The 15,280-nt window shown below is 36.4% G+C and overlaps 1 protein-coding gene across 1 annotated transcript in view; it reads left to right on the top strand.

Annotated features, from left to right (window-relative positions):
* The first annotated feature begins 12,980 nt into the window (after window positions 1-12,980).
* Window positions 12,981-15,280, top strand: part of LOC121372088 — an 8,318-nt gene continuing 6,018 nt past the window's right edge. The window contains exons 1-2 of the mRNA XM_041498351.1: window positions 12,981-13,112; window positions 15,132-15,280. The exon at window positions 15,132-15,280 is cut by the window's right edge and continues 703 nt beyond it. Coding sequence (XP_041354285.1) covers window positions 15,163-15,280 — 118 coding nt within the window. The 5' untranslated portion in view covers window positions 12,981-13,112; window positions 15,132-15,162. The remainder of the gene's footprint in view (window positions 13,113-15,131) is intronic.

Genomic DNA, 15,280 nt, shown 5'->3' with positions numbered 1-15,280 from the left:
TTATAAAACTTCTAAAGTTTAGATTTGAGTGGAGACTTGTATTTTTATAAGCACAGGTCCAGAACAGAACAGCATATTTGAACCTGTGACCTGTAGACAGATTTTCCAGCTTTGAAGTTATAACCAATTAAATGTACTTAAACTGATTTTTCATGGTATGCTATTTATCCAGTGAATTTTTCAAGAGTTGTGTGTTATTTTATTCATAATGTTGATGCCATAATACTTAAGACATATCAGCTCTCATAGCTAGAACTTGACGGAAAACAGAGAGTTGGGACATCCCCACTGTGTACATATATATACATGTATATAAATATATATATATAAATATATTATATAACCTATATATTTGTACAGTCATGCAAGCAAAGTGTTGGATGTTTTGACGACTAATTATTGTGAGGTTGTGCAATTGAATGTTTTTTCGGAATGAAAGAAAGGCTATTTATTGTAGACTGGCTGTTGAGCCTTCCTTTAAAATATTTTTCTTTTACTGTGATGTGATGCACCATTTGTTTATTGACAGTGGAAGGCATTTTTATTTCATTTGTTGGTAAAATAGTGAAAAATGGGGGGAGGGAGGTGAAGACATGTTTGAGGGTAAAAATCAAGTGATGGTAACTTTTATGAGTGAGTTATGTTACAGTGAATACATTTCTTAAAATTAGAATTATTTTAATGTTTTATTTTATTTTTTTGATTATTTTATTTTTTTAAAGGTTGGTCGTGACATAGCCAAAAATGGAATAAGTGCTTTTTAGTCATGCCTTATTGTGATCGTTATTATTTTATCTTGTTTTTATGCATGTGTGATTATTACTTTTAGGTAGTAAACCATTTAAGGATATGTAAGGTGATAGTTATACATTTTAGATCGTTTGGAGAGTAGGTATATGCATTTTAATGGAAACTTTAATTACTTAATTGCCTATTTATGAAAATTGATATTACAATACACCTGAAGGAGACATTGATGTTTACCTCCTAATTCACACACGGTCATACGTATACCATAATAGTTAAACAAAAACAAACAAACACCACAAGTATTTTGCATTTTACCTTATTATACAAATAAAAACAAAGTTTCTAAAATATTTGAAACAATTTATGTAGATTCATACACATCTTGTAAGTTTATACTCAAAATTACTGACCTGTTCGTTCCTTAAGATTGGTACTCAATATTTACAGGAAGAAAGTAAGAATGTTTGTGTTAAACGTTAATTTTGTTGTGTTCACTGTAAACGTTTTTGGTTACATTCCATTCATTACCTGTAAACCAGTCACATAATATGCATAGAGCACTCTCTAGCCCACATCAGTCCACCAGTCACCAAAGAATATATATTGAATCCTTACCATCCTTGAGCTAATTTACATGATTTATTCTACAGCCAGTTTTCAGAAAGTGGTTAATTTAAACAACGTAATACTTAACCTATCACTTAATCACTTCACCAAATCCAGTACCCCGTACCCTTACAAGCAGAGGCTACTGTAAATAGTAGCTACAAACACACATACAATTGGTCACATCAGATTACCTCTCTGTTTTACTGTGTGGGTAATCTGTATTTAATACCTCACCATTAAGTATGCTTTCTATGACTGACCATGCATTTCTGTTGTGATAACCTCTCGTTTTAGTTTTATAGAGTTACTGATATAATATGTACTATTTTTAATGTACTTTCTTGCTCTGTATTTTTGCCATAAACAAGGTTTTATATGGTCTTAAATTCTCTTGGGGGTTTTGGTGGGTGGGTGTTTTGGGGTTGTTTTTTGTTGTTGTTTTTTTGTTGTTGTTTTTTTTTGGGGGGGGGGGGTTGTCATTAGTTATTCAGCCAAGCTTTTTCTTAATTATTTTTTACTGTACAAATATTTACATGATTTTTCAAAATCAAATAAGTAGGAACTTTGATAACCTCGGTGATTATAAAAATACAACCTGGGCCTCATTTTAAGAAGTGATCTCAGTGCTAACATCACCCTGAGTGCATAACAAATAAATGCACTTGAGTTGATCTTGGTGCTAAAATCACTTTGTAAAACACGGCCCAGAGCAGTAACTGAATTTCTTATGATTTTCTTGTTTGTGTTTTATAGTTGGCACTGAACATTGAATTTGTTATTATTTTTTTATGGGTTTTTTTGTTTGTGTTTTAGCTGTCCAGTATTGCAGAAAGTGAACACTTGATATAGAATGTTAGTTTAGGTAGCCAAAATAGCAAGATGAGCATTCACCTATTTAGAAAGAAATCACAGGAAGAAGTGATCCTGTTAATACCTGCTTTGCTTACAATTAACACAACTTGCTGCTTTTGGGGAATTTAAAATCCAGTATAAAATGATGAACGGAAGGCAGTTTGGTAATTGGTTTCTAGGTATTCAAATTCCAAATGTAGTCCACTTTTTATCTTGGAAAGGAACGAGGAAAGACGAATATTTCCGAAAATGCACTCTGTTATATAAGTAGTGTTAATGTTTGCATTTTACTTCACAAGAGAAATGCATGAAGTTGCTTAATTCTTGTTGGTAGGTGATAATTTGTTTTAATGCATTTAATAGTTTGAGATTCATTATGTTCTACAGCACTGGTATCCAGCCTCCCACCTATGACTCGGCCATGTTTGTACCATAACTTAAGATGTCCCACTGTATTGTCATCACACATGATTACAAATAAATCAAAGCTGATTGCTGCCTTTAGGGAAATTCTGATGGTCATCTATGAAAGCCCTTCTCATCTAGTATGCTGCTATGCATTAGTTTTGTCTAAATAGAATTCCTCATGTAGTTAACATTCTGCACTGTCATAATACTAGAAGGAAAACATTACTGTATGTTATTAATAAAATACTGAATAAAGATATTAAGTAAAAGTTTCTCTGATTGGAAAAAAAAGTAATTTGAACCCTTCACAGTAAATGATTACTGAGTAATGCAATTTGACCCCTTCACAGTTGATGGCTTTTGGGGAATACAAGTTGAACCCTGTATAGTAGATGATTACTTGAACCATTCACAGTAACTGATTTGGGTAATGCAATTTGAACCTCACAGTAAAAGACTGCTGGGTAATGAAATTTAAATCTAGAAATTAAAGTTCACCAGATATTTAGGAATTCTAGATTTTGCATTCCCCAAAAAACAATTTCCATTAGTTTTGTGCTGTAAAAAGCTTGCAGGCAGCAAATATAGCAGGATTCTGTTTTAAAATAACTAGATTAGATCTTTTCTTTTTCAATTCTGGCAGAATCCAATTTTTTTTTTTTTTTAATTCCCCAATTTAATGCCTGGTCTCTGTTTCAGCCTTTTACATTGTTGAAAGTTGAACTGTTCACAACAGGCCACTAAAAGTAAAATAGAAATAGAACGAAAATGTCAGTTTGGTATGCATCAACACAGTAACAAAGGTTGAGAAGACCTGATCTGGGATGCCAACATTTGGTTAATAATTGACAGTTTAGTGTTAACATTACCATATCAAAGATTACCATGGTGCACACATCGACATGCTCACCTAGGAATCCATTTACAGTACAAGATATAACGATAAAAGTCAACCAGCAGTCGTTAGAGCTGGGTTCCCTGCAGTCGGTAATTATCCCTTCTAGACACTTTATTACAGTGGTGATTACTTGACCTCTGCTAGAACCATGTAGTATTGGTTTGTCCAACTACTATTAGCCTTTATCCTGGTCACACCATCCACACAGGCAGTCGGTGAAACAGGCTAGAAACTTTCTGGCCATCCACACAGGCAGTCTGTGAAACAGGACAAAAACCTTCTGGTCGGCCACCTATCCCAGGCTGACTTTATTGTTAACTTGTTGCGCCAGCCCCCAACATTTAAGTCATGATCTCTGTCTAAATGGTTTTTGAGCATTATCCCATTAATTGGTGTCAGGTGAGGATTGTAACAAATCTGAATGAATACCGTCCGACATAAATATTTTTAATTTATTTATATCTTTTTACCATGAGTATTTGTGTAGCTTTTGGTCATATTGTTTGCAGTTTCCTTCAAGACTTCATGTTATACATTTTTAAAAATCAGTGTGTTATGTACTGTTAATCTGCATGTTCCAATAAAATACATTGAAATCGTTAAACCTAGTTTGTTCATTTTCTCCTGCTAACATAATATACTACTCAAAAGAATTTAAGGGTCAGACGATATTTTCGACATTATTTTCTGAATGTCAATTATATCAGCTAGACCATAATTTCACGCATGGTATTGTTCTATTTTGACGAAAGTGGGTCTAAGCAACCCATAAATTAATTAAAATCCACTGTCATTGACACTGTCGACTAGTTCTAATGGCGAAAACATGCTTACATTTGCACGTAAATTAGAGCGAAAGCGAAAGGTCTGCTAAGTGCCCATAACTTGCTTTTTCACAAAGCGCTTCATTTGCACGCTTTGCATGCGTATTCCATGTTCCCAATGCTGAATTTCCGTATAATTGGAGCTTGCGTTCGTGTACGGTGCACACTCCAAATTCGACAATGGTACGACGTCAACTGACTATCGAAGATCGAGGAAGGGCTATTGCTTGGCTTCAGGATGGCAATACGCAAAGAAATGTTGCTCTGAGACTTGGTGTCAGTCAGAGTGTCGTTGGCCGACTGTGGCAACGGTACCAAGCAACGAATTCTGTTCGAAATCGTCCACGTTCGGGAAGACCCCGAAGCACTACAAATAGAGAGGACCGCTACATCACCAATATGGCTCTACGTCAACGCACAACCACTCACGCCGATTACGTGACAATCTGCGGACTGCGACTGGAACTCGAGTGTCTGATCAAACCATACGCAATCGTCTGAGAGCCAATAATCTACGCTGCCGTCGCCAGGCTGTTCGACCACCACTCCTACCACGTCACAGAACGGCCAGACGTCACTGGTGCACACTTCATCTGCGGTGGCAACGTGTTCAGTGGGGTCGAGTGATGTTCACTGACGAGTCCAAGTTTAGTCTCCAGTTCAACGACGGTCGGGTTCGTGTCTACAGACGTCCTGGGGAGCGCTTCGCTGACGTTAACGTTAGACAACGTCACCGTTTCGGTGGTGGCAGCGTCATGGTGTGGGGCGGCATCTCTATCCACCACAGGACCCCCCTCGGTGTGGTGGATGGCAATCTGAATGGAATCCGCTATCTGAATGAGATTATCCGGCCGTTGGTTCTCCCAGGCCTTCAGCAGATTGGCGGCGGGGCAGTTCTGCAGGATGACAATGCCAGACCCCACCGCGCCAGGGTGGTAACGGACTTTCTCAGACAACAAGGTATCGCCAGGATGGATTGGCCAGCATATTCGCCTGACTTGGCCCCAATAGAGAACGCCTGGGACGAATTAGGCAGGAGAGTTCGGGATAATCATGGCCCTCCGGCCAACCTTCATGATCTGGGTCAACTTCTTATGGCAGAGTGGCAGGCCATTCCCCAAGAGTTCTTCAGACGTCTGATCAACAGCATGAGTCAACGATGTGTCGAGTGTATTCGCGCCAGGGGTGGATTCACACTATTAAACGAATGTTCTAATGTGTAAAATCCATGTTTGACAACCTTCAACTTTCACAGCATGTCATGTGACGTTTATTTGTGGTTTTTTGTAAATATGGAACAATAAATTAAATTTTTGGCGTAGTTTACATCATCAATCTAATACACTCTGAAACTTATTTGGTTATAAATTTTTGACCCTTAAATTCTTTTGAGTAGTATATAATAAGAGGGTAGTTGCGTACTAAATGATTGGATCCAATCAGAATTTACTTGGCATTATATTTTCAAATTCATTTGTTTAAACACTACATGATAATGTCTTGGCTGGGTTTCAAACCCAGAGTGTTTAAATTAGTGCACCGTTATTTTGTTTTGTTCATTCACACCGCTATAGCACATTGATTAATTAATCGTCGGCTATCGTATGTCAAACATTTAATCAAAGCTGGGAAACCCGACACATTATTCCATTAACAGTAAAGTTTACATAGAGCATGCATTTATCAAACGTGTATTTTAACCCTGACAAAACATGATCAGAATGCTTAAAAAAACAACTACAATTTTAATCCTAGTTTGAGTTTATTTTTTTAAATGGGAAGCACAATGATATGAAAGTTCCTTTCACTGATATGTCAAGTGTATATAACTCGTTTGGACAAAAACGAACAGGACAACTATAGTGTCTGTATCGACACCACATTGCCAAATTAGTTCATCATATATATTCATCGGCAAAAAGACAAAGTAACCACACCACCATTCCTAGTATGTTACTATTTACAGTAGCAATTTAAAAGAGACCTTTCTGGAAGATAAATGCTTCTCTCTTCTTCTTTTTTCTTTTTTTTTTTTTTTTTTTTTTTTTTTTGGGGGGGGGGGGTGTTACGATGAGAAAAATGTACAGCATAAATCACAATGTTAATACAATACTTACATAAATCATATTTGTATATGTCGAATAAAATTTAAGCATGATGAAAAGAAGGTGAAAAACGCATTTTAAAAAACCCCTTAACCAAACGCTTTATTTTATATAAATGCAAACAATGAAAAAAAATATTCTATGCAAGAAACGTTTAAGTGTCGTTATTAGTAGTACCAGGCCCTGCTACTATTAAAAAGTCCTCATTTGGTCGGAACTAGCATACATTGTTGAAGTAAAGTTTGTTTTGTTTAACGACACCATTAGAGCACGTTGATTTATTAATCATCGACTATTGGATGTCAAACATTTTGTATCGGTATCAAGTGATCTTTTATATGCACCATCCCACAGACAGGATAGCACATACTGCAGCCTTTGATATACCAGTCGTGGTGCACTGGCTGGAACGAGAAATAACCCAATGGATCGATCCCAGACCGACCGCGCAGCAAGCGAGCGCTTTACCACTGGGCTACGTCCCGCCCTCACCACCCCACCCCAGACATTGCTGAATTGGGGGACCAGTACATCTACGGTTATTTGAAAGGTCATAAGTTAACCTTGACCGTACATATGACATGCGTACCTACAGTTCATATTTTGTTCATTGTCCATCAATACTCGCCAAGTTACAAGATATATGCGCAGTGTATATCTGCATAATAAGTACCTACGGTACGTTCTTCAACCACTACCTCAGCTCCACATAAAAGCGACAGAGCAGTGAAAAGCAGTGACCCATTATTTACTGAAGATTTGGTTTGTGGGGTGTGTGGGAGGGCAAAAAACCAAAGCAGCTATAGATTTCAGAATGTAGCTGGAATTTGGATGCGTGCCTAAACCAGAGCTAAGTATACAAACTTACGATTAAGATACACATAAGCAAAAGTTCAGCAAGACCTATAATTGTTTTATTGTGCCATCAGTACTGAAATAGGCTACTATCTGGGATAAGCAAACATTTAGGGCCGAATTTATGCAGGTGTGTCAGCATTGTAAATTATATACATGTATGTAGTTACAGGCTTATAACACATAAAACAAGCTTTGTAAATTCTGCTCGTAATATCTGAATGAACAAGTAAACAGTACAACACCACACTGACTGAAGAGTTTTACGAAACGATCTTAGCGCTAAAGTCACTTGAAGTGCATAACTGATAACTTGATTTTAGCGCTAAGATCGCTTCGTAAAACGGGGCCTTGTCGCTGGTTAGTTACAAACGATAAAACAAATAAATTCTGTTTAGATTTGATCTCTAAGCTAGAGACGACAGCACAATGATAGCAAATAAGAATGAGTGAATGAATTATTATTTTTACTGTAACGATACCGTGTACATTTTAATAAACAACAGCTGTTTTGGGGTTGTTCGTTTGGGGTTTTTTTATGTGTGTGTTCAACATACGGTTGTAGAAAGAAATGTTTTATTTAACGACGCACACTCAACACATTTTATTTACGGTTATATGGCGTCAGACATATGGTTAAGGACCACACAGAGTTTGAGAAGAAACCCGCTGTCGCCACTACATGGGCTACTCTTTCCGATTAGCAGCAAGGGATCTTTTATTTGCGCTTCCCACAGGCAGGATAGCACAAACCATGGCCTTTGTTGAACCAGTTATGGATCACTGGTCGGTGCAAGTGGTTTACACCTACCCATTGAGCCTTGCGGAGCACTCACTCAGGGTTTGGAGTCGGTATCTGGATTGAAAATCCCATGCCTCGACTGTGATCCGAACCTACCAGCCTGTAGTCCGATGGCTTAACCACTGCGCCACCGAGGTCGGTCATACAGTTATAGCGACACATGGTTTAGATAGAGAGAAAAATCGCTGTACCCACATAAGTTTATAACAGTTTCCTTGCTACTACTAATATATGTGCACTATTCCACAGACAGGAACATATCATTTGGTGTACCGGGACGGGTCGTAGCACAGTGCAAGTGGTAAAGCGCTCGCTTGATGCGCGGTCGGTTTAGGATCGATCCTTGTTGGTGGGCCTATTGGGGTATTTCTCGTTCCACGACTAGTATATCAAAGGCCGTAGCATGTGCTATCCTGTCAATGGATTGGTGCTTATAAAGATCCCTTGTATTGCTACTACTAAAACAACCTCTGTAAAAGTATATGTCGGAATTACAAATATTTCACATCTATTATTCGATGGTTAATAAATCAATGTGCTGTAGTGTTGTCGTTAAACAAAACAAAGTTTAACTTTATTTGGTGTTCTAACGGCGATCGATCCTGTGATCCATCGAATCTCATGCTCTACCACTATTTTTGGTTGTGCTTAACTTTTGTATATATGTACATTTGATTTAAATCTCCATTGTAAGCGTTTGTTGACCCAAGATATGATAATACGCCAATAGTTAGAAAGCGAAATGCGATTGAAAGAAAAGAAAAGGAATAGCACTTAACAAAAGCCCACGCAGAGGCACACAGGATCAGTAGGTTGGATGTTGGGAAGGATTATTTACCTCCACCGATTCGTACCTTTGTGTTGTGTATTGTGAAACCCCAGCTGGTAACAGCGGAATGGTCGTTGGTTGAACTCAAAGGTTAGTACTATACATTATACCTAGCGGTGTATGTGCGGTATATGGGCAATTGATAGAGTAGCGTTACAACAAGAGGTATGTCTTGAATAACCCAGTCAACTATGACTCCTAGTGGTATTCGGTTGATTGATTGAAGAAAAGTTAAAGTTTGTTTAACGACACCACGGTGTGTTGAAGAGGTCGTAAATAGTGTGTAAGTACAAATTCAAGTGTGTAGAGTTAAACATTTTAAATTGTCTGTGTATTGTATTTACGTTATTTATGAACAGAGTAGTACAGGTACTCACTAAACATCATACAACTTTAAACTGACAGTTCTGTGTTTGCTGCTAGTCCTGACTAGTAAAGACTTTATTACGACGAGTGTTACATATTTAATGTACTTTCTTGTTTACGAAGGAATAGGCCCTAGTTTTTAAACACTACGGCATATGTTTCACTGTTAGAGCCGTTTATGATCACTGAAATCAAACATTACTTGTATTATAGTGTTTAGATTATCCATTTCCGTACAACCGAAGTGTTTCTGGTCATCCTGGTATTTCTAATACCACAAAATGCATTTTTTATATTTTTAAAAACGCACGTGCGTCTGAGAAGTAATGATTATGGAGTCGCGTTTTGGTCTATTTTTAAGGATATTTCATAGTCACAGACTCTTGTTTCACTCTGTTGTATCCAAATTTGTTACAGATTTGTAAATTAACGAAACTTAGTGTCCATTTTTATGGGTTGAAACTAGGGTCTAGGTGAAACATATGCCTTAGTGTTTAAAAACTAGGGTCTGTCCATTTAATTCAATGTTTGTACCAGTCTGAATTAGATTTTTATAACATTAAATTCGTACGTACGAATAAAAAAAAAAAAAAAAAAAAAAAAAAAAAAAAAAAATATATATATATATATATACACACACACACACACACACACACACACACACACACACACATATATATATATATATATATATATATATATATATATATATATATATATATACATACATATACATATACATATATATATACATATACATATACATATACATATACATATACATAGACATACATAGATACATATATACATATATACATATATATATATATATATATATATATATATATATATATATATATATATATATATACATATATACATATACATCTTCATCATTTCATTTCTTTTTCAGTTGTAATTTCTGTTTCTCTTTTAGTTTATCTCGTCCTGGTTTAATGGGGGGTTTTAACAATAATAATAATAACAATAATAATAATCATAATCATAATCATAATCATAATCATGATGATGATGATGATGATGATGATAATAACTGAAAGTTTTATAACAAGCTGACTGACATTATAATAAGGATCGTTTTGCGTTCAACCTCATGCCTGAATAAGGCACTGCAGTACTCGCTTGACCAAATAAATTACCTGATGTCCCTTAAAGAGAGAGTGAGAGAAAGTGAGAGAGAGAGTAAGAGAGAGAGAGAGAGAGAGAGAGAGAGAGAGAGAGAGAGAGAGAGAGAGAGAGAGAGAGAGAGAGAGAGAGAAGAGCGAGGGGGGATATCATATGATATTGATATTGAATAATATATATTATTTTCTGCGCTTAATTTATTTTTTGTTATTGTACACAAAACTGTAATAGTTTAAATCTATCAGGAGTTAATTTTACAGTCAATAGTTTTTTGGATTAGGCTTTTCATTAAGCTGGTAAAAACTATATAATGATCAATAATATGAGATTGCCTTAGCCTTCTTTCCTGTCGGCCATGCATATCGTTAACTGACCTCTGTGGGCCAATAAACCTTTGGCACACTCGGACAGGCCAAGTGATTACACGACGATCCAATCACATCGTTTATGTCACGTCATGTTATGCAATGTTTCTCCTTGTTCAATGATTAACACGAAAATCAGTTCGGCCTTGGTGGTGTCGTGGTTAAACCATTGGACATAATGTTGATAGGTTCGCAGCTCGGTACCGGTTCCGACTGAGAGCGAATTTTAACGACTCGGTGGGTACGTGTAAAACCAACTACACCGACGTCTCTCTCACTAATCACTAATCACTAACCCACTGCCCTGGTCAGACAGCCCAGATAGCTGAGGTGTGTGTCCAGGACAGCATGCTTGAACCTTAATTGAACATAAGTAAGAAAATAAGTTGAAATGAATGAAACGTATAATGACTTTCCAGCACAAAATATGTTAACCAAAGGCCCAAGCACGCTTTCTGGGCCACATCTGACACATGGTTTGGAAACCTGCGTCTCCTACACACGTTGCTTACAAAACCCTAGTATTATCCAAATCTTCGACAATGCTTTTTACCTCTATAGAGAAGGGCGGGATCAGTCGGTAGAGCGCCCGCCCGAGGTGCTTGCGTCGTAGGATCGAACCCGTACGTTCACCCATTCTTTCTTGGATTGGGTATCTCCCGTCCCAAACTGTAGCCCATGACTGGCATATCAAAGGCCGTGGTATGTGCTGTCCTGATTGTTGCAAAGTGCATATAAAATGTCCCTTGCTGCTAATGGGAAAAAATACAGCGGGTGTCCTCTATGTCAGAATTACCAAATGTTTGACACCCAATAGCCAATGATTTATAAATCAATGTGCTCTAGTAGTGTTATTAAACAAAAATATATTTTTTACTATAGACATTAGAACAACCAGGAACATACTAGATGCACCGGAATGAATAGTGTATGCCAAGGACTTTAACTTTCAGATGTCCCATACATTAGTTTTAGAGGACTATGACCATAATATGCATTCGACACCAAGGTACAAAAAACATGAACATTCACAAAATATATTTATTAGTAATATTGCTATATTAAAATACACTAAATAACAGCAGAAAAAGAGGTAATACTGTAAATAAATTAATGGGGTACACAGATGATATTATAAAATTATAATACTATACTGTTAAAAGAGGGACTATTTTTTGTTGAAGAAAAACAACTGTCATCGGTGTCCAATGATCGGCGCTTTATTACAATTAACCCTAGGAGGTAATTCAAACGGAAGTTATAATAAAGCATAGTAGCCGTATATCTCCATTGAGTGTTACTGATAATGAAGAAATTGCTTTTGTTGATATAAATCCCTGATCACGTTTCAGTGCAGTTTTAAAGGCACCCACTGAGGTGTCATACAGGGAATAATAGGTGTCTGTTAGGCCTAGATGCAATAATTATTTATCTTATAATAAGTTGTTTTAAAACGTATCTAACGGGCGAAATCAATATGGACACTTTTTATTAATATTTTAATTCTAAGTTATCCTAAAAATTTTTTTATTAAAAAATAAAATTAAAATGAAATGATATCCATAAAAGTGTTCAGTCTATACAGTTGACTTAATTCCATAACTAGAATCGGCGTCGGCAGTGTTAATTTTAGTGGACTCGGTCGTGAGATTTAGGTCATCATTATCAGATGTTGTTTCGTTTTTATTTGTTTAAAGTTTTATTATTATTATTTTTATTTTTTTGTGTTTGGGGTTTTTGTGGTGTTGTTTTTGTATGTGTGTGTGTATGTGTGTGTGTGTGTGTGTGTGTGTGTGTGTGTGTGTGTGTTTGCGCGTGTGTATTTGTGTGTTTCTTATAGTTTTTGTGTTTGTGTTTGTTTTACATGTATGTTGTATATCGCCCTGTGAAATAATTTCTCAAACGGGTATATTACTGTAAAAAAAACCCTAAACTATATTGTATTCCAAGTGAGCGGGTGTCCCAGAGACTACAAGGCGATTATAGCGATTGTATTCAGTGACCGTTACCAGGAACAAAGGGAAATCTTATATCACTGTGCCCGTATGAAGATCTGGCTATTGTAGAAACACAAGCTGATAGTTAATCTGCCATAAAAATAAATGACCTATTCACAACACGCCTTGGATGTTATCGATTCGCGTCACCGACAACTGTCAAGTTAACATATTGTTTGTGCCTAAGAAACGCTACGGCGACGAACAAGGTCTAGGTCTTTGACAATGTAAGAAAAAGGACGCAGACGTTTATAAGAAACACGTAAAATTTACAGAGGGACGAATACTGGAATATTGTTTTTAACGGTGAGGAAATATGTATATGTGGAAATGTATATTGTGAAAATATATATTGTGAAGACAGACATGTAGGCTTATTCAGAAAACGTGTATTGAGAAAATGTGCATTGTTAAAATGTGTATCGACTACCTCCTATATCCTTTAGTGTATATTTGGAATCCTTTTTAAAATCACTACAAGTTGGGGCGTGTCACGAGTATTTTATTATTGTAATACTTACCCTTTTATGTTAGTACTAGACTACGACTAACTGCGACTACGACTATGACTACGTCTACTACAACTACTACTATTACTACAACTACAACTACTACTACAACTACTACTACAACTACTACTACTACTATTTCTATTAATATTGCTGCTGATGTTGCTGCTGCTAATACTACTTCTACTACTACTATTACTACTACTACTACTGCCACTGCCACAGCCACTGTTACTACTATTACTACAACTACAACAGCAACAACAACTACTACTACTACTACTATTTATACTGTTACTGGTACAACTGCTAACTACTACTACTACTACTACTACTACTACTACTACTACTACTACTACTACTACTACTACTACTGCACTACTACCAGTACTACTACTACTATATCTACTACTATTACTATTGCTGCTGATGTTTCTGCTACTACTGCTGATGTTTCTGCTACTACTGCTGCTTCTACTACTACTACTACTACTACTACTACTACTACTACTACTACTACTACTACTACTACTACTACTACAATAACTACTACTACTATTACTATTGCTGCTGCTGATGTTGTTGCTGCTGCTGCTACTAATACTAATACTACTACTGACACTGACTACTACTACTACCGCTGTTAATGCTACTACCGCTGTTAATGCTAATATTACCACCCTTACTATTACTACTACTACTATTACTGACACTGACACTACTACTACTATTACTAGTACTACTGCTACTGCTGCTGCTGCTACTACTACTACCACCACTACTACTATGTCTACTCATGCTACTTCCCTTACTCCTACTACCACTACAATTACTACTACCACTACTGCTACTACTGCTACTGCTCCTACTACTACTACTACCACATCACCACTACTACTACTACTACTATTACTACTACTATAACGACTGCAACTACTACTACTACTACGACTGCTACTACTACTACTACAACGACTGCAACTACTACTACTACTACTACTACTACTACTACTACCACCACCACCAATACTACTACTGTCTGTGGGAGTTTTTAGTTTAGTAAGCAGAAATAGTCATGTTTTTTAACGACGCCTAGGCAAATCATTTAACCAGTCGATATAAAACATTTAGTGAATTTTCGGCTGAGTAATTCGGTAGATTTTTTTTTTCACAATTGTTTATAAACAAAAACATGTGCTGCTGTTAAATCAGGATCATGTTCGTTTAATAGCAACCCTCTTAACATCAATGTGTGTCTGTTCATACGTGTGCCATATAGTTCATTTCACCATATGATTATGAATATCAAACCTATAATTGGTATATACAGTGAAACCCCTCTAAAACGGACACCCTTGGAATCAAGTAAAATGTCCGGTTTTAAGAGGTGTCCGGTTTAGAGAGGTTTCATTGTATATATGTATTTGAACAAAAAGGTAAATAATATAATCACTTTTATTTTTAACATTCAGTCAACAGGTACAAGTATTTAGATCTAAGTAATACCCAAATTAGTTAATGCACGTACATTTATAACTATTTAAAAGTAAAGTACAGGTACCTCTATACTTGTAGTTTACTTTTAACTTGTTGTGAATGTATGTGCATTAACTAAGATGAATATCACTTCATGTTTAAATGCTCCTACCTGTAACGTCCCTGGACAAAAGTTGTGATGCCAAAATCTCGATTTAAGAGTGATTCGTTTCTTTTTACCATTTTTAAAGGATACTTCCCTTAGAAATATTTTTTGTAGATATATTTACTTAATTCAATTTCTTTTCATTCATATTCGCTCTTCTTCTTTTCTTAATAGTCGTTTTAAGGAGCTGAAACAACCAGCAAAAATGAGTGATACGGAACAGAGTAGTGAAGGAGAAATCAGTCCAGAAAGATACCCAACAATGGCGTCTGATATCGACACTATGGTTGGTAAGTCTGCAAAAGAAACGCCCAGGGATGAAG

Source organism: Gigantopelta aegis, chromosome 4 (genome assembly GCF_016097555.1).
Source record: "Gigantopelta aegis isolate Gae_Host chromosome 4, Gae_host_genome, whole genome shotgun sequence".
NCBI lineage: Eukaryota > Metazoa > Mollusca > Gastropoda > Neomphalida > Peltospiridae > Gigantopelta > Gigantopelta aegis.
This window is presented reverse-complemented; position numbering and strand designations above follow the sequence as displayed.